At 43.5% G+C, this 19617-nt stretch overlaps 1 protein-coding gene across 1 annotated transcript; it reads left to right on the forward strand.

The window, feature by feature from the left end:
• The first annotated feature begins 997 nt into the window (after positions 1–997).
• TMX4 (thioredoxin related transmembrane protein 4) lies at positions 998–18979 on the forward strand. The gene is made up of 8 exons (XM_054290468.1): positions 998–1190; positions 9580–9695; positions 12796–12841; positions 13438–13566; positions 14257–14302; positions 15752–15853; positions 17474–17537; positions 17975–18979. Exons 1-8 carry the CDS (start codon positions 1006–1008, stop codon positions 18247–18249), a joined length of 963 nt encoding a protein of 320 aa, XP_054146443.1. The 5' UTR covers positions 998–1005; the 3' UTR covers positions 18250–18979.
• The last annotated feature ends 638 nt before the right edge of the window (positions 18980–19617 follow it).

Genomic DNA, 19617 nt, shown 5'->3' on the forward strand with positions numbered 1-19617 from the left:
AGGAAAACACAGCCCCAGTCAAGGAGTTTCACCTCAACATGAAGAAGACATTGTTTACGTTCAGGTTGACAAAGCACCAGAAAGGCAGCCTAGGGAAGCCATGGAGCATTCCTGTCTGAAGAGATTCCAAACTCACCTGGAGGTGTAGGGGGATAGAACATAAGTAAATAAAGATAGTATAGAAAGTAATCTAAGTAAATAAAGTTGGTATAGAAAGTAATCTTACCCCCTAAAGAGTTACAGCTGAGCCAATTGTTAAGGATTAGGAGCAGGCCTGATGTTAACAGGCCACAGCTGTAGCTAATAGAAGAGTGTTATAAAAGAGTGGGTTGGTGGGAACTGGACTTAGTTGGCTGCTGTGAGGATGAGTCAATGCCTAGAGGGGCGGTCTGTGAGAAACATCAGGGAGGTAAAAAACTCTATGGGAATATGGAACCCTTGCAATGTAATGACAAGAGGTGCTCCTGTGTCACCTGCTCCGGGTGACCCCGCCTTGGCAGGGGCTTGGACAGAATCCCGAACTGCTCTGGGATTCTTATTAGCAGTAGAAAAGGGGGGGAAAGGGCCATAGCCCCTCGGAACGGGGAGCATTCGCTTTAGGGCGATCCCGCAGCGTCGGTGCCTCACAGCACAAACTGGAGCCATCACCGCTGCTCAACCAGCTCCCACCACACGGCACCGGGGACAGAAAGCTCCGCAAACCTGGTCGAGAACGCCGCGAGCTGCGGCCGGAGCAGGTGCCCAGAGGCCCGCTGGAGCACCACTCCAGGCTGAGGACCGCTCGGGGTCAGTGCCCGGCCGCTCTGGCTGTAAGGGATGGGCACAGGGACCGCTCGGAGCCGGTGCCCGGCCGCTCCAGCCGTGAGGGGCGGGCACGGGGACCAGGGCCTGTGCCCGGCCGTGAGGGGCGGGGCGGGCCGGAGGAGCCGCCCCTGCCCGCGCAGGCACCGCCCCCGCGGGGCCGCTCCTGCCCCGACTTCCTGAGGGCGGGCGGACGGGCCCAAGATGGCGCCGGGCCGCTGGCGCCAGGGGCGGCGGCTGCTCCGCGCTCTGCTGCTCGTGGCGCTGCTGGGTCCCGCCGCCGCCTTTTCTTCGTCCTTCTACAGCCCCGGCGAGCCGCGGAGCAGCGTGCGAGTGCTGTGCGGCTCCAACTGGAGCCTGGTGTTGCAGGGCCAGTGGATGTTGGAGTTGTGAGTAGCGGCCGCTTTCCCGCCCGCCTCGGAGGCAGCGTGGCCGGGGGGGCGAGGGGGGTTCCCTGCGGGCATGGCCGGTACCTGCAGCCCCGCTGTGGGGACAAGGGGGCCGGGCCGGCCTTCCTGCCCTGCGGAGGGGCTGTGCAGCTTCCCCACGCCGGCAGCTTCCCGGGCACGGCCAGAGGGAGCAGCGGGCGGTGCCCGGTGCCTGCCCTCAGTCGGCGGGCACAGCCCGGTCTGCGGGGATGGCCGGGCACAACCCGCCGGTTCCCGGCTGTGTGGGCACAGTCCTCAAGGTTAAACGGGTCACTCCAGACAGACGGTAATGAGGGATATGGAGGTGTCGGAGCGAGCCCAGAACAGGCCACAGAGTTGATCAGAGGAATGCAGCGTCTCTCCTTTGAGGAAAGGTTGAGAGAATTGGGGTTGTTCACCCTGGAAAAGAGAAGGCTTTGGGTAGCCGAACTGGGGCCTTCCAGTACCTGAAGGGAATTTACAGGGAAGATGGGGAAAGCCTGTTTTATAAGAGCGTGCCATGACAGACCAAGGGGGAGTGCCTTTAAACTGATGGTTACTTGGGTTAAGTTGGATATTGGGGAAGAAATTCTTTACTGTGGGTATGGTGAGGCCTGGCACAGGTTGCCCGGAGAAGCTGTGGATGCCCCTGGGTCCCTGGAAATGTTCGAGCCGCGTTGAATGGGGCTTGGAGCACCCTGGGCCAGAGAAAGGTGTCCCTGCCCGTGGCACGGGGTTGGCACTGGATGGGTGCCAAAATCCCTTCCATCCCCAACCATTCCATGATCCTGTGAAGCAGCTGTCCCTCAGGTTCCCGTCTGAGTGTCCCAGGTTAAAGGGTCACTCTGGGATCAGTGTCCAGCACTGCCCCTTGCCCTGCTCCCACCAGGGGCTGGCGCTGGGTTCTGTGCGAGCTCCGAGAGGGCTGGATTCCGTAGGGAACATGTAGCAGGAGTGGGCTTACAGAGCAGGATTACATAATATCCCAGCCTCGCCTTGAGCTCGGGGCTCTCATTCAAGGGAGATGCATCACATTTCATTAATTCTGACTGCACTGGAGCAGTGGCTTTGCTTGGGACATGACACAGTGTTTGAAATGCACGTGACTTTATTTTTGGTGCGGCCTCGCTCACCTGCTTGTGTTTAGAAGGGGGGAAATGGAGCTTGAGGGTTTCTTTTTAAGACAGCAGTGAGTAAAAAAGTAGTTTAAGTAGGCAGTACAGCCACGTGGTACCTGTGGGCCGTGCAGCTATAAAATAGGATTTTATTGTGGCACTTGTGCTACTCCGTGCAAGTGCTTGAGTTTAAAGCAGTTTGAACATCTGAACTCGTGCTAACTCCTAAGTACTTAACTAGCTACTTAAAGTTTTGGCTTGCCCTTGAGTTTATCTCCAGTCTCTTCTTAGCAGGATGGACTATCACCTAGGCTTTAGTGCTCAGGATCCTGCTCCACCCTGGTGTTAATCAGGAACAGGTGGTGAATAGGTTAATCAGGAATACCACGTGAATAGGTGGTAACGATCCTGAAACACCTGATAGCGACCCAGGCATGCCAGCTGTTGTGGTTGAGCATTTAGAATGGGTTTTGTGTCTCTCTTCATTTATTGGGATCTGAAAGCTGGAGGGAAAAATAAATGTTTTAAATTGGAGTTTTTTTCACTTAGTCCAACGTGGAAGCGATTGTATGAAAGTTACCGGTTTGTACACAGGTTGGTGAGTTTCCAGGAGGAAGGTCATTTATGGCCACTCCAAGTTTTTATTTCTAAACGAAAATATTTAAATAACTAGTGGTGCGTCCCTCAGAAGAAAAGAGAGGAACTGACTGAAATCGGAAGTGGTTGGGGTAACAAACAATTAGAGTCCTTTGGAAGCCTTTACTGCAATTGAAAAGTTGGTTTTTGGTTTGGAGTGAGAGGTTGCTGACCAGCAATGGTGGCAGAGCTTTAGTGTTAGCTGGGCATGGTACACGTTGCTGCACTGCTTGAATCAGCCTCTAATTAATGTTATTCGGTGTTTGATGTGTGAAAGATCCCTGGGTCTCCCTGCTATTTCCTGTGGTTCATTGCTGGTGCTTTCTGCTTTTCTCCTGAGGAGGAACCTTTGTCTTTAATGAGGGCGCAGACTCAGTGCTGCTGGTGTGAATTTAGTGGGAGTTGGAGCTCTTGGACTGATTTTTTTTTTTGAATGTTTCCTGGGCAGAATCCAGTCTGGGATTTTTCCCCTAATGCCCTTTCTGGATGAAATCTGCTCCGAGTTTCCTCCCCATCCCTGCTCCTCACCGTTAAAATACCCTTAAGAGAAGGGAGAAAATTCTGTTTTAGTTTGGGAGTGAAGCTGGGGGAGGCAGCATGTTACAGCCACTGAGTTTTTCCATGGGCAGCAGCTGTGTCCCTCTTGCCTAATTGTTCCTTATTGGGCTCGTGGCAGAAACTCCAGGTGGGAATTCTCAGCCCAGGTGGGGAGGAGAGCAAGCACAGCCTAACCCAATTCTTGCAGCAGTTTGCTTTCTGATGGATTTTGACTTCTGCTGGTTTTTATCTGGTTTAGAGCAAGTGATCCAAACAGGAGTCCTGAGTGTCAGCCCATGCATTCCTTCTGTGCTGTCTCAGGCTGGCTGGCAGCACTGCAGTAATGTCCATTACAGCCTCATTTGTTTGGAGAACCTCCTATTTATTTAGAACACTTTTGTTTTTCGAGCAGTGCTTTTTTTTAATGGAAGTGTTACTATTGCATCTTCATAAAAAATATTATTTTCATCTGCTACTCTTTTGAAGCCTCCTGCTGTAGTAGGAACAGGTACAGCTGCTGTTTAATGTCAGTTTTTCTATTTGGGAAAGTGGAAAATCACTGTGTAATTCCACTTTTTTGTTGTTCTCAGGTGCATAAATAGAGAAATTAAAGTTTGAAATTACTTGTGTGTGGCATCTGTAGCAGAAATGGGATTTTTCTTCCTTCACTCCCCCTAGCTGAGGTGTGTGTACTTGACTGGCTTTTTGCAAATATTTCGTTATTCATAGCTGGAAAAACTGCAGGCCCTGGAAGTGCTGCTGCATTTTATTGATAAAAATGTTTTGGAGAAGGTTCTGGATCTGCAGACGTTGCACCAGTTTTTGGATGCTGTTGCTATCACAGCACACAGGTCTGGGCTGGAGTGCTGTGCGTGTGATGCTGCAATAAGCTGTGTTTAAAAGTTTCCCTCTTTCTGTAGCTGTGAGATAATGATTCATTAATATGATGAGTTTTCTTTTTGTCTTTAATCTTGTGTCTGTCTGGAGCACAGAAAACTAATTTCTGGTCTGCTTACTTAAAAGTGCATTTTGCATTTCCAAACTTGATTTATCTTAATTTAACACCCTCTTCTTTTTGACGTAAATTAAAACAAGCAAACAAGAAGCCCAACCTATCAATGAACTCTTTGTCTTTGTGCCTCTGGTTACAAAAGAAACTGTTTATGCTCTTGGTGCATCTGCAGTACTTCATGTGCTTGTTCCCACTTCGGGTATTAAATGTTTTGGTTCCCCTCTGTTTCAGCACAGACTCATTGCAGTGTGCACCTGAAAAACAATGTCTTCATTGTCCATTTCAGTTCTAGCCAGGTGAAAGTCAGGAGACCAGTTAATAGTCATGTTTCTAAGGGTTATTATTCTTACAGTGCAAGACTACTTTTATTTTTTCATTGTCGCTTACTATGGAACATTGCCCTGCTGTCTCCGTGGCCAGCTGCTTGCAAGGGTTGAGCCTCCACCAGCACCTTTGGTCTGTAGCTTCAAGGGAGTGTGCTAAAAATGAAATTGCATGTTTTGGTACGTGGATGGTTTAATCGGTTGCCTTGAAGTACTGTGTGTAAATCAAATCCCAAATGCTGTGCTAAATATTTAACAAGTGCTGTCAGTTAAGAATTCAACAAGGTTGAGAATTTTCTGTCACTTAAGGGTGTCTTGTTAGTGTCCAGGCTTTTCTTTGTCTTATTCTTAAATACCCAGTAACCCAAAACCCAATAAAAGCCAAAAAGCAGGGGGAATGAAAATCAAGTTATCAACACTGTTTTGGTTTTGAAGCCTCTGCAGCTCTGCTGGCTGAGTCCAGAGGAAGTGACCAAACATTTAATAACCCACAGCTGAGTGTTGTGCAGGGCTTTGGCTGAACAAAACCTGCAGCAATGTGATGCTGAAATGTACTTTGTAGCAGAAACAAAACAGGTGCAGAAGGGGACATAGAAACATGTAGAATGATGGAACTTAATCTGCTGAAGCTCTAGAGTAATTCACATAATTTTTCGTTATTGATTTGCTTTCTATTTTAAAAATAATTTCTCCTTCTTTAAAAAAAGCTTTGTCTGGTTTGGCGCTCGGTAGGAAGCTCCTTGACAGCTTCCAGGGCTTGTGTTGTGATACAGATCCACAGGGGTAAATGACAGGGACCAGCTTCTGTATCTTTGCCTGCCACCTGCTCACTTGGAAAGCCATTAAAAACTCAGTTGATCTGGAGCTTTGCTTTTGTTGGCATTACAGAGCTGCCCATCCTGCCCCAAGACCCAGCTGTATTTAGAATTGTCTTTTCTTGTTTTCATGTTGTATGCTTATGAGATCTGTAGCAATAAAGCAAAACTATTTAAATACAAATAAGAGTTTAATTCTGCTGCTGCTTTTACCATTCCATTGGGTATTGTCCCCACATTTTTGCTCTTATTAAAATAGCACTCCCAATATGAACTCCATCAAGCAGCTTGGTTTAAGGAAGGTTTGCTGTTTGCTGTTCAGCAAATCCTCTCATGCTGTATCCATGAGCTGTTTTTCCTTTTTCCTGGATTTGTGCAGCTTGCTGAAATTGCCAAAGTGTCGATTGGTACTCAGAGTTGCATCTGCTATTGTTGGTAATGGTAGTGAGAAGGCAGATAAAGGGAGTCAGTTAAATGTACTTGGAAAGGGTGGAATGGTGAATTCAGTGGCCAGGCAGGTGCAAGCAGAGAGAGAGGCGGCTCAGAGCTGGAAAATATCAGTACATCTTAACAAAGTCTGTGTGTTTGCTGATGCACTGGGGCTGATAGGCAGAGTGGCACCTTTGCTCAAACTGGTTTTCACTTGGCTGGGGTTTGTTGTGCTGCCTCAGTGAAGCTGTTGGTATTCGAAAGCCAAAGGTCGTTCCTTTGTGCTTTAGATCAGAGATAAATAGAAGTCAAAAGCAAAGCCTGAGAGCTTCAAACTTTGCCTTTCAATTGCTTTTTATATGCCCTCTGCAAAAGCTTTAGGTATTTAATAGAGTAGGAGCAGGAGAAAATGCCTGGATTCTTGGAAATAGTGATTTTAATTGTTGTTGCAGTGATAGATGTGTGCCTTTTTTATGGAGGGCTGGCCATGTTTGAGAGCATTCCAGCTGTAAAACTGCTGTGGAAGAGCTCTGGAAGCATCAGGAATGAGGTGTGTGTGGGGAATGTGCAGTACCTGCTTGCAGTGAGTAGTTTGGCAGTGTGTAACTTCTAGCTGTGATGGAGATCAGCAAATTGCCTTTTAATGTGGAACAGGCTACTGAAAGCTTCCTTTCCTTAACAGAGTGCCCAAATCTTGATTCAAATTCCAGAAGATTTTGATTTTTGGCTTGGAGCAGCCTGTTTTCTTGTCACACCTTTTGCACTGCACCCTGTGCCCTGCAGGTTGATAGGGAGGGGGATTGGGGGTGACAGCCTGAAATTTGGTGGTGGTGACAAAGTGCTCATTGCTTCCTGCCCTGCCTGGTGTTTGGCAGAAGAAATTTGGGTACTTCTGCCTTTGCCAGGGACCTGCTCTTGCATTTTGTGCCTTGGAAAGCAACAAAGACTGGTTCCACAGCAGACACAAGGGTCTGTTTCCCTGCTCCTGCAGATGATATTGTTTTCTATGAATTTAAGAATGACAGTTGTGCTGTAATTTCTTTAGAAATACAAATCTGTCACAGTTCTAAAAACCCTGTTGAAAGCATTTCCCTCTGTCCTTCAGGGTGCAGAAAGTTTTTTCCAACTTTTGCTGAGATGTCCTAAGTGTGTGAGGTATTTTACTATTCTGTAACTTACCTCCCCTTACACTGACTCTTTCAGTATTTTACGACTGAGCAAGAGACACAAAGCTTTGGTAATGTAATTTATTTGTTATATCCAGGGGGCAGGCATGAATTCCTTGATGCTGCACAACAAATGCAGGCATGAAAGCTTGAGGAAGGTGAGGGTGTGGAGGTGAACAGCAGTGGTAACTCTGGCAGAAATCTGATGTCTGTTACAAGTTGTCTCTGGAGCGTGTGGGGACAGGCTGTTTCCTGCTGGCAGGAACTGCACGTGTAATTTCAGGAATGTAAAGCAAATATTTTAGTCCTGATTATCTGTTCAGCTGGAGTGGCTGCATCTTGCAGCATTATTTGGAACTATTGCCATCCCATGTCCAGTATTGATACTAAAAATTAGACAGCCACCAACCACAGCTTTTTGTGAAATTCACTGTTACATCCTGTCACTGCTGAACTGTGGCATGGGTAGATTTTCATGCTGCTTTGAACTAAAGGAAATACTTTCAATCATATAAGAGTTAGTTGTGTATTGAATATTCCACTTCATTCAGGAGAAATGCTCATGCATGTCAAATGTAAATGTAAATTTTGATGGGGTCAAAATTTCTATTCCAAAATCAGATTAAACAGGCTAAAGGATGTATTTGTTTTGAAAATCTCATGGTGTGAATCTGAGACATCTAGAGAAGCTGGATTTAGAAAACAGTGAAGCTTCTCTTTTATTTTAGCTCAACAGCAGCTGCATTATCTGATGGATGTTTGCAGGTTCTTATCAGTCAAGCCTGTATAATGAAATAATCCTCTTTGTAGACTACAGGAGTACAGAGTACCTGCCAGACTGTTATTAAAAGCTCTCTCTGGGCCAGCAGCACAATGGAGAACATCACTGTGTGTGAGACTTGTTTCCAGTATCCTTTGGGGAGATACTGAGGGGCTGTCTCTTGGCAGGATAAGATTTGTGTCCTTTTTGCAGATGCTTTCACACAGAGTGATGTTGACTTAAAAAGACAAGATATAGGCTTTCACAGTTAGACTCATAAATTTCTAGTACAGTTAAATAAAACAAGCATTTTTAATTTGTGTCTTTTCAACTGCCAAGATTCCCTTTTTTAAATACAGCAGTTTAAAAACTACCAGAAGGCACTCAGAGTACATCTGATTCCACCTCTTCTGTGAGAAATGACCTGTTTTACATGAAGCTTGATTGATATGAAACATCTGGGGGTGGCAGGGATATCTCTGTCTGCAGCCAGTAGGGAAGTAAGCATTCCTGAGAGCCAGAGAACAGGGATTGCCAGTCCCCAGGTCACACAGCAGGGGTGGCAGAGAAAGCAGAGGAGTGGAGAGCCTTGGGAAGGCTCCCAGGGATGGTTTTGTGCTCAGGATCTTGGACTCTGCCCAGGAGGGAATGTGGTTCTGTGCTTTGCAATGGATGGGGAGCGTGGTGGCATCTGAGGAGCCCTGTGATCAGGAGAGTATCCCCAAACTCACTGCTTTTGCTGCCAGAAACCTGCATCCCTGCCCTGGTAAGTCGCATTAAAGCCCATGAAGGTCTCTCCTCATTGCTAAAAGGCTGAGTCTGTGCATGCACAATGGCCCCAGCTCAGCCTGTACCTCCTAGTCCTGGTTCCCTGCAGGCTTGGCCAACCAAGTTAGGATAAAATACAGAAAGGTGGAAAAAGGGATTTTTATAATGAATTTTATCTGATGTTATGCTTTATATTAGCTGCTCTGTTTCCAGATTGATGTTAGCAATAGGTACAAAATTGGTTTAATTCTTCTGATTGAGAGTGTAGAAAATGCACTCTTGAAAAGAGCACTCCTATTTTTCTGAAATGAATCCTGGGTAAAACAAGATGATAAGTATGAGCAGCAGGAATTTTATGTGTGCTCTTTTCAAGTCTCATGGCTGATCTCAAAAAGGGCGTGTTGTGATGTATGAGTAGTGGGCTAAGGCAAATGTAATTTCAGGAGTTTTGAGGTGTGGGAAATCAATACAAATTGTTGTGATGAAGGATGCTGCTTCAAAGGACAGCCTGGCTTCAATAATTCAGATAGCTGCCATGAAAATGTATTTTATTTCCTATGTAAATAGAATAAATCACAAGTGGTGAGGAGCTTGGATATGAATTTCTCAAATCTGTGATTTGTTTTGTTCTAATAACATGGGGAGGAACATAGGGATTGATAAAAAAACTTTGATTGTCTTACTCAGTAGACTTGATTAAGAAAAACTGTAGGCTTTCCCTTTGTGATTGATGTGTTTGTACATTGTATGATAGATCAATGAGCATGTGTGTAATGGAAGAATATAAAATGTTTCCTGCCTTCCCCCCAGTTACGCCCCGTGGTGCCCGGCCTGCCGGCAGCTGGAGCCCACCTGGGAGAGCTTTGCCAAGGAGAGCGAGCGGCTCGGCATTGCCGTGGGCAAGGTGGATGTCACTCAGGAGCCAGGTACTGCAGCAAACACTGTCTTCAGTAACTGAATTATCCAGCACAACCACCATTTGCTGTTTGTTTAGGCTTCCAAGTCAAAATCATCTTCTCCACACTGTTTCTCCATACAGTTCGTATTTCTGAGCTGAAGTTGATAAACTCAGTTTGAAGGATTAAAGAACTGGGGGGTGATTTGGCTTAATACTGACTTACAAGAGGCTTATTCTCTATTTTAATCTTCTGCACTGGAAGCTGTTGCCTGTCTCGTTCCTCCAACCTGTCTGCAGAAGATTCCAGCTCTGTACCCTCCTGTTAGGAGAATTTCAGGGTGTGGTAGAGCAATCCTGTTTTAATTAAAAGTTTCTAACTGTTTTGCCACTGCTTTAATTGTGGCAGTGCTTTGTATTACACATGTTATTGCTGTTTCCTGTTGGTGATGCACATATGCAAATATGTTTATAAAAACATTTCCCTAACTGTTCACAGAAGCACGAGTGCAATCGAATTTATTCCTTTGGTGACTCCCTTCAAAGTTTTGAGCGTGTCTTTGTACAAGCAATATTAATATTGTATAAACCTCTGCATCTCCTGAGAATGCTTCATGCTTGCTTGGGCTTTAAGGGGATAAAGGATTTTATCAGCAGTATCAAAAGACTGGTAGATGAGATGTTATTAGAAAAAAAAAGCCAGACTTCACTGATTCTTCTTTGTTTTTGCTTTATAAAGTGTGTGAAAAATGTGTTTATTAGTTGAATACATGCTGAACAGATTTTCTGTGTCAAAAGTATTGTCTCAGAATCAGCAATCTGAATTGACAAGAAAATGCCAGCATTTCTAGACCCTGTGTAGGTTTATGTCTTGCTAGAAGTTCACAAGTAGAGAAAAAAGTCTGGTATCAAAAAGCTGCCTATACTAATCATTATATAGTGTTATAAACAGATGAGTTTTAATATTGCCTTGTTTAAATAGATGTAACCTAATACTTGGATTTCTAATGTTGCTGAGAGTCCTGACCCCTAAGCATGGTTTTTCCCGAGTCCAAGGACTGACCAAAATGATGAATTTGTAGCAAAGCTCATGTAATACACCTCCAACATCCAGCTCAGCCCTGGGAGCTGCAGGCACTTCTAGAAGTAAGGAATGCTCAAACTGGAAAACAAACATTTATTACGTGTTTGACCTTTGGTGCTGATGTAATTTGGAAGATATGAGTTTCTATGGAGCTCTCCAAAGTTACTGAGGTATTTTTACTGTGGGCTTTGCATCAGCCTTTCAGTTGTGTTCAAGTGCTCTGTCTCCTTTCTTGATTGCACAATGGTACTTTAATTAGTCTCAGTTATGTAACCCCTTCATTGAATTGAAAGTAGTCAAAATGTGTTAAATTAGGGGAAAACCGTGAGATGAGTGCAGAGTTACATAAAATTGCACTTCCCAAAGCAAAGGAGAAAGTGGCCATTCATGGGGCTTAATTGCAGGAGATGCCTGAAGAATGAATCCACCAGAGTCTTAATGGCTTCACAGCACATTTCAGTCCTCGATGTTCCAGCCCTCAAGTGCTTCCTCTTGCCTCATCTTCTGCATTGGAACATTCAGTGTGGATCAGGCACATAGTGCACATGCTTCTGGACCCTTAAATTCTGCATATTTGTGGTGCCTTTTTAAAGCTCCTGATCACAACATTCACCTGTCAATTACAGCAAGACTTCTTGGATCTTGTGTGTCTTCTTTGAGTAGTTGTTGGTTGAAAGTAGTTGGATGACAGCTCTATTCTTTGTACGTTTTTGGAGGTGTGCATATCTGTGAAATGCCTCAGATAAAAGGGTTTTTAAATTTTTGATTAACTGCTGATTTCATAGTGGATGTCACTTTCTCATTCACAGATACTGTACTGTAGCCAATTCAAGATTGTATTCAACAGGCACCAAAACGATTTAATGTGTTCTTAAATTTTGTAGCTGACTCACATCTGGTTTTACCAATCTAGGGAGGTGCCTTAGATAACCAGCAAACCTCCACCAAAAATATTGGGGATGGTTAGATGCATTTCATAACTTATAGATTTCAGATTTGCTTCTGAGGTGTTCAGGATAGGCCACAGATGAGAGGTTTGAGCTGTTTTATTTCCTTTGCCTGAGTGGCATTTGTAAGAACTTGAAAAAGCCTGTCAGTGTTCCCATGACTTTCTCTGTTGTTAAGCTAATTATGTTCTTTGTGTCTCTCCACCCACTTTTCCTTGTGCAGCTGTGCTGTCTGCTTTATTAATTGTGCTACTACACTTGTGGGTTTGTTTGCTTTCTCTCCCCCTGTGCTGGCACAACTTTTAGGTGTTCCAGAAAGTTTTTCATCACCTTGGCTCTTGTAGCAATACAGGCAGAGAGCTCTAAAGATGAGGTAAAGAAGCTTTCTTTTCTGGGACTTTAAAGATCATTTGCTTTACATGTCTTCAGACAAAATACCAAACAACAAAAAAAGCCATAACCCTTTTTTTGCGTGTTCCACTGAGGAATTCACACTGAGGAAAACATTACCAGTGGAACTTTTAAAAATACCTGCCTTATTTCAGTATGGCTCATCTTTGTCTCTAAAGGCAGAAACCCTGTTGCTACAATATTTTTCCATGGCTAATTCTGTTGCCTAGAGCTGTTTGCTTTATTGAAGGCTGCATAAGGCCTTCATTTCCCAGAGGATTTTCAGACTTTTCTAAAAGGCAAAGTTAAATAACCATACTCTTTACACTGGTACTTGAGATGAATTGCAGTTGCTGCCTACTGGAATTCAGCCCTTTCTGATGGACTCTGAGTGCATCTAATGCTGGGCTGGTGCACAACTTCAGCTGTGTGCAAATACTGAGGAGACAAATCCATTGATGAGAAAATACCTCTCAGTAAACAAACATTGTTCAAGCTAAACGTTCTTCCTTCATTTATAACCAATATTCAGTATCTGTTACTGTTTTTGGCAGTATCTGAGGACAAACTGTTAACCTGTATTTACAAAACAATGGTGAAAGCTGTGCAGCCTGCTGTAAAATACAGACATGTTGCTATTTATAGGTAAGTCAGAATGCTGAGAAATTTCAATGTTACTGAACTGTTTGTGTGTTTTCTTTCCTTTCTAGGCTTGAGTGGTCGTTTCTTTGTCACAACACTTCCTACAATTTACCAGTAAGTGTGTCATACTGGAAACTGCAGCTGTTGTCATTTGATTTAATCTATAACTGAAAAGTAGGGGAAAATGAAGGAATAGTGACTGTCAATTTCGGCTCAGGTTATTGTGGCTTTGATTGCATGATGGATTCCTTATGTGAGGCTTTCCTTTAGCTTAAGTGACTTTTTTAAGATTCCCTGTTATCCATACTATTAAAAATGGAGCAGAGAAGACATTTGCTGTATCTCTTCTCCAATAAGGTGATGCCATCCTTAAAGTATTGAACCCTTCATTAAGTCAGAGGATTATGGGTTGTGCAGATACACAAATACATATATATGTGCACTTTTAATTCTGATTTGTATTTAGAAATGGTCAGGTTGTTAACCTCATGTGCTTTGTGTATTTGCTGTAGTACCAGTGAACATTTAAGAAAAATAGCAGTTTATAAATGGCAAAACCCTGTGCTGTTTAAAACCTCAGATTTTTCCATGCTGGATTGCAGTTCCCAAACCCTCACTCCGAGCCAGTGAGATCTGTGGTGTCTGTGGGGTTTTGGGTGGGTTTTTGTCCCGGATTTGGGGCTGTGTGTGCTGATGGGTTTGTTTTGCAGCGCCAACGATGGAGTGTTCCGCAGATACCGCGGCTCCCGCACCCTGGAGGATCTCCAAGGCTACATCCTGGAGAGGAAATGGGAAGCTGTGGAGCCTGTGGCAGGATGGAAGTCTCCGTCTTCTATAATGTAACATTGGTTTTTGTTAACAAGAACAATGTTTTATATCTCTGTATTCACTGAGAGTCCTGTATTGACAATTTAGAGACAAAAGGCCTTTATTCCTTGGACTTGCAGAAGCCATCAGTATTGACAGGCTGATCCCCAGCTTCTCACCTATACAGGCAGCTTATTTTCTGCATTTGCTTTTGTTTGTGTCTGCTGGGGCTTGTTTATGTCATATTTGAAAAGAGATTAAAAGAAAAAATACGGGCACTGATCATTATGTAAAGTGGCATTTCCAATATCTGCTGAGTCCTGGAATCAAGTGTGTGTTTATGTAAATTACTGCTTCATGACTTCTGGCTACTGCTACTTTAGCTTTAGGGGTTTCTTGTTTATTTCTCTACAGGAGAGACTTTTGTCTCCTCTTGGAATAGCAAACAGTGGTGCTTACAGGATGTGTAAGAACTTGTTTGTGGAAAGAGTGATTTGCTTAGAAATATTGTGGAAAGCTTGCATGGCACAAAGGATGAAGCAAAGATGTGAGTGGCCTGCAGTTCATTCTGGCTGAAGCCATTATGTATAAATTCACATCAGAGATCCAGAGAGGGTCTTTATTTTTCATGTGAGAAGGAAGAGGAGCTGTAGGATATTTAAAGATGGGGAGAGGAGCTGCAGGGCTGCTGTGAACCTGTCCTTCCATTTCCTTGTTTTCAGGATGCATGGCATGGCAGGGCTGTTTCACTTCTCAGGATGGATCAGGGTAAGTAACTGTGTGGTGTTTTCCATACTCCTTTTTACGCTTAGAATAGTCGTATGTTTAAAAGTCATTATGACTGAATATTTTTATTTTCTTTTTATGGGAGCTGCATCATGTGTTGCGCAGGAGAAAGGAGGGCCAGGGGGTTTTTCAGTAATCATTTCTGGGTCTGGGGTTCAAACTGGCAACACCACTTGTATAGGAACATGATGAATTTGGATAATAGAGTAATTATCAGAGGTAAAGGAGAAACGCTTAGCTATGCTGTGTGCTTTAAAATATTAAAGCATATTTCACACTACAGTATTTCAAGATGCTTTAATTTGGGAGCTATCCAAGTTTTTCCATGGCATTCAAATAGTGAGGATTTTCAGATTCTGGTTAGGAAGCATCCTCTTAAAACCTTGGAGTGTCAGTGATAGTGAGGCACTGTGTTTGATTGCAGCAAGATATGTTACTATTGTAACCTGTGCTTCAGACAGGAAACATAGTTGAGAGTTGGAACAAGATTGTATCACTTTTACTGAGCATCAAACTAACATAGAATGAAGCAGAGCTCTGAGTGTGTATCTTTGATTCTCTCGCTGGATAATATTTACTTTTTATAACCTTCTGATATTTCTCTCCCATGGTTGCTCTGAAGTGGTGTTGTTTCTCTATGGTCTCCTTCCTGAAAGATTAACTGTCCTGGGAAGAAACCTATAATTTATGTTCCATTTAGATGAATATTTCAGGTGTACATTTCCTCACTCCTCCTGCTCTGCTGTCTTTGCTTAGGCCTCAACAAATAGCAAAAGATGTTCTGACATTTAAAAAGACAACTCTGGAATTTTTGTGTTTAAACTGCTGTAAATGTTGTTTGTGGTTTGTTTTGAGGGAGATTTAATGTCATAATTGACCTCCCACCAGCTTGCTGACTCCCTGTGCTGCTTGACTCAGCCAGTTAAATTTGTAGGTTTGAGGAACAGGTCACAGTTTGAAAGAAGTCTTAATACTGTATTTGGGTTATTATATTTAAATTTAGAAGGGAAATACTTTATTTAGTGTATGCTTAGGTTGTGTGGCTCATTTTAAGAGCTAAAAATCTTAAGGAAGAGCTGAATGGTTTGACTTTAGTGAATGAACAGATGCCACATAAGGATGAAGGATGTTGTGGTACTCTCCTGCAGAGCTCCCCATCCATCCTTCTTCAGTGAAGGTTATGTGTGGCATCTGTAATGCTGAGTGTCTCAGGGAGAAGGAATTGTGCACCCTCTGCTTAAAAAGCCTTTTCATGTGAACAAATCAGTAAAAACCCCCCAGATGTAATGGTGTCCAAAGGGGAAGACTTCAATATAAATACTGGTAAATGAAAGCTATTAATCAGACAGCAATGCATGTAATGGTGTTGGCTGTAGAAATCCTAAGTGGTTTCAGGTATGAAGTTATTAACTGTCTTGTTCTAATTTCCAGCAAATTCATAACTACCTCACTGGCACTCTTGGAGTTCATGTTTGGGTTTCCTATGCCATCTTCATCCTAGCTACCTTACTGATTGGCCTGCTCTTAGGTTTGGTAAGAAAACATTACCTTTCTTTTCCTCAGTTAACTAGAACTCTTTCCGTTATCTTGTGAAAAAAAGAAACCAACTTTGCTCATAAGATATACTTAAATATACCTTGCTTTAATAACATATTACTGAGTACTAATATCTCTTCCCTGTGATACCCAGAGTGTGTGAGAGTGGGTTAAAGCTGTGCCAGGGAGGTTTAGACTGGACGTGAAGAAGCAGAGGGTGGTGGAACACTGCAGAAGGCTCCCCAGAGAGGTGGTCAGTGCCCCAGGCTTGTCCCTGGTCAAGAAGCATTTGGACAGAGCCCTCAATACAAATCAGGTCACCTTCTTATGAAACTTTATCAAATTTGTATTAAATGCTTCAGTTTACATTTGTTCAGTCCATCCACTAAAGGACTGATTCCTGTATTGGCCCTTTTGTATTTAAGACTTTTCTACTTAAGAGTGGCAAGTGTGGTCAGAGTTGGTCAGGACTGCAGCTTGGGTCAGCACTGTAAGGGTTCTGCCACGCTGTTACTCAAAATCAAAGGATGAAAATATTTTTTTAAGGCTTTGGAGATTTGGGGGTTTAGTTTTTTTCAGGTTAGTTGCCTGTTCCACAAGCACATTCTGCAACTGCAAGGACAGTTCACACAGTTCTGCTGGTAACTGGTTCAGCCTGCTGCTAGGTCACTGTTCCTTGTAGGATGTGTAAAAGTTGTTTCTTTTATGTGGATCCCTGCCCTTTGGCCCAAATATTAGTGAAATAAAGAAAAATTTTGTCAGTATATTTCCAAGTAGTTCTGGGAAGTGATTTCAAAGCAGTTGAAATCTGAATTTAGGCAAAACCATGTTTTATACTCAATGTGCATGCAGAATTCTTGTATACAAGCAAATGTTTTTGATTATTCAATTTCAACAGCTTTCATTTTTCTAGATGGTAGATTTTCACCAGATAAGAGCAAAGCAAGTTAGTATAACTAGGAGCAAGTGAATATCATGTTTTAAAAGAAACTCTCCTTACTCCTTCACTAAAAATACCCCAACTGAAAAAGCTGAAAAAATGTGCAGTTCATCCCTCAGCTCTTTCCAAAAAGCTTTTCAATGATTGAAATATATTTCTTTCACATGGTGTCAGCTGTCTCTTTCTGTGCACTATTCTTAGCATGTGACAGTGAGGCACAAATGTCTTCCTTGCATTTTGAGTTCTGCACTGGGCTGGCCAAATAATGAGCACAAAAGCTGGAACACACACCTGTACTGGAGAGCCAGAGACAGGAATGGAATAACATCCCAAAATACAGGAAATCTTCAAGATTTTTTTCATGAATTTTCAGAAAGTAAAAATTCTCAACTGTGTTCTGAGCTGTTCTTCAGCTGTAAGCAGTGTCAGTACTGAATAAATTTAGGAAAGTAGGAGGCAGAAAATGGGTAGTAGAAGGCAGGGAATGCTGGTTAGTACACACTGAGAATGCACTTTTTTCTGTGTTTTTATTTAGCTCTTATCTCTAAGCAAGATAACACAATTTTGTAAATTTGATTGTGCATATCTATCTAAAAGGAATGAGTGCAGGGACTTGTGCAATTGCTAATAAATGCCGTTTTTATTATTGCTAATAAATGCCTTTTTCCTTTGCACAGGTCCTGGTTTTGATTTCAGACTGCCTCTGCCCAGCCAAGTCAAAACACTTGGCTGAAACACCTGGTAAGAACTCTTCTGAGAGGCTGAGGAGCTGTAGTTTCAGGTGTAAATTTGTAGGAGGAAGGGCAACACACTGTTCAGATCTTAGCTGTGAACCAGTAACCCAGGAGCCAAGTAAAACTGGTTTGTCTTTGGTTTGTAATGCAGTGGAATAAAATCCAAGTCCATCTGTGCCTGACATGCAAGGAAAAGTAATGGAAGTGAGGAGAAATCTACTGAAGATTTCAGGAAATAACTGAGAAATAAGGAAAAGTTTTCAGTCACAGAACCACAGGACGGTTCAGGTCAGAAGGGACTTTAAGGATCGTCTGTTTCCAGTCCCAGTTGGAATAATAATTGTGATCCCTTATAATAAAGTCCATCAGTGTTTCAGAGCGTGTCCCTGCAGCTCAGAAGGCTTTGCTGTGGGTCAGTCTAACTGCAGTCTCTGCTTTGTTTAGAGGAAGCCGTCAGCAAGGAGAACGCGGAGAACGCGGCGCTGGAGCAGCCCGACGAGGCCGCGCGGCTCTCTGCCGATGAGGCTGCTGATGTCAACGACCTCTCAGATGGAGAAGATGCAAACTCCAGTGCTGACGAGTCAGAGGAGGATTTAGCACTTGGAAAAGAATCAGGGGGAGAAGAGACAGAAGACTTGAGCGAGCAGCCTGCAGCTGAAGCAGAGACTGAAAGCACAGTGAGGCAGCGGAAGAGTCAGGGTGCTGAGAAGGAACTATAGCTTCCCCCGTGGTGTCTCTTGTACACCTGGACCAAAGAAGTGTCAGACCCCTCCGGGTCTGAAGCTGGAGCTTACACTTGATTTGTCGTTGGTGTTTACGCAAAGCTCTGCTCTGCCAGCAGGCTCCTCTTTTTTTTAAGCTTAGTACCTGCTTACTTTCTTTGATAAGCACATTTGCTGTGTGTTGTGTGACCTTAGCCATGACAATCAGAATCAATGTCTTATCTGTTCCATGTCCTCAGAGAAGAAGGGGGTGTCAGCCTCAGTTCACCAGCTCTGAAATGATCATTGTGCGTGTGTGTCCCTCTAAGGACTGACCTGGGCAAGATCAGGACTTTTAACTCCACGGTAGCTTGGCAGGATTGTGACTTTTCTGTCTGAGTGTTGATTGTTCCCAAATGCCACAGAAGCACAGAGACAATTCACTAGTGAAAGGAGGCACTTTACTGGTCTTCTATCAGAAATGTTGTGTACCATGGGTTTGTTTTTATCACTTTCAGCTGAAGCACCTTTCTATTTGCATTTGTTTTGGAAGTTGATCCTGCAGCTCACCCCCAGATGTGTCAGTTTTTGGTGATCCAGCGGCTGTGCAGCTTGAGTTGTTTGACCCAAGGAGCTGGAGTAATTAAAAACCTCAGGCAGAAAGAGTGGCAGCTAAATGTTTAAAATGTGTTGGAACTTTTAGAAGGTTTAGAGGAAATTATTTTGGTGGGGGGGGGAGAAATTTTGCCAAAGCACAACTACTTTTTTTTTTCTTTTGGTAATTTATTCCCATCAGGAGGATAGGAGCAGGAAATGCTCACTTTGGAATCAGTGAGTTGTCTTTATCATGCCAGTACAAGTTTGTCATGTGCAGTGCAGCCCTGCCATTTCCAGCTTGGAGTGCTTTTGGCAGAGCTCAGGCTGCTGTAGTGATGCTATCTGGAGGGGCACTTAGGGTTTTACCTTTGATCACTTTTCTACTTTTGGAATCATCACATTGGGGAAATAGAGGGGGCACAGGTGGACAGGGATGAGGAGCTTTGGGTTTTGCTGCTTCTATCAGAAAAATGTGCGTGTGTTGGACTGTGTAAAGTGAAATTGGCTTGTCAGGTAGACAGCATTAGGTGTGGTTAGACTTGTGTCATTAAACATATCAGTGTATCACTCCTTTGGGTTAATGTGTAAGCCTTTTTTAGTGAGGAGTACCCTCCATGAGATTCTGTATGTTCCTGCTTTGATGTATGACCATGAGCGTAAGATGTGTCCTAATCTTGATATTATTTTAAAAAATATATATATGTTGCATAAAACTTGCTAACATGCATGAATTTCATCTTGTTCTTCAAGAATGAAGAGCAGTCAGAGATGAGATCATCTCTTATTAGA

This window comes from Melozone crissalis, unplaced genomic scaffold (genome assembly GCF_028551555.1).
Source record: "Melozone crissalis strain CALT ecotype California unplaced genomic scaffold, PUWL_Pcris_2 ptg000081l_1, whole genome shotgun sequence".
Taxonomy (NCBI): domain Eukaryota; kingdom Metazoa; phylum Chordata; class Aves; order Passeriformes; family Passerellidae; genus Melozone; species Melozone crissalis.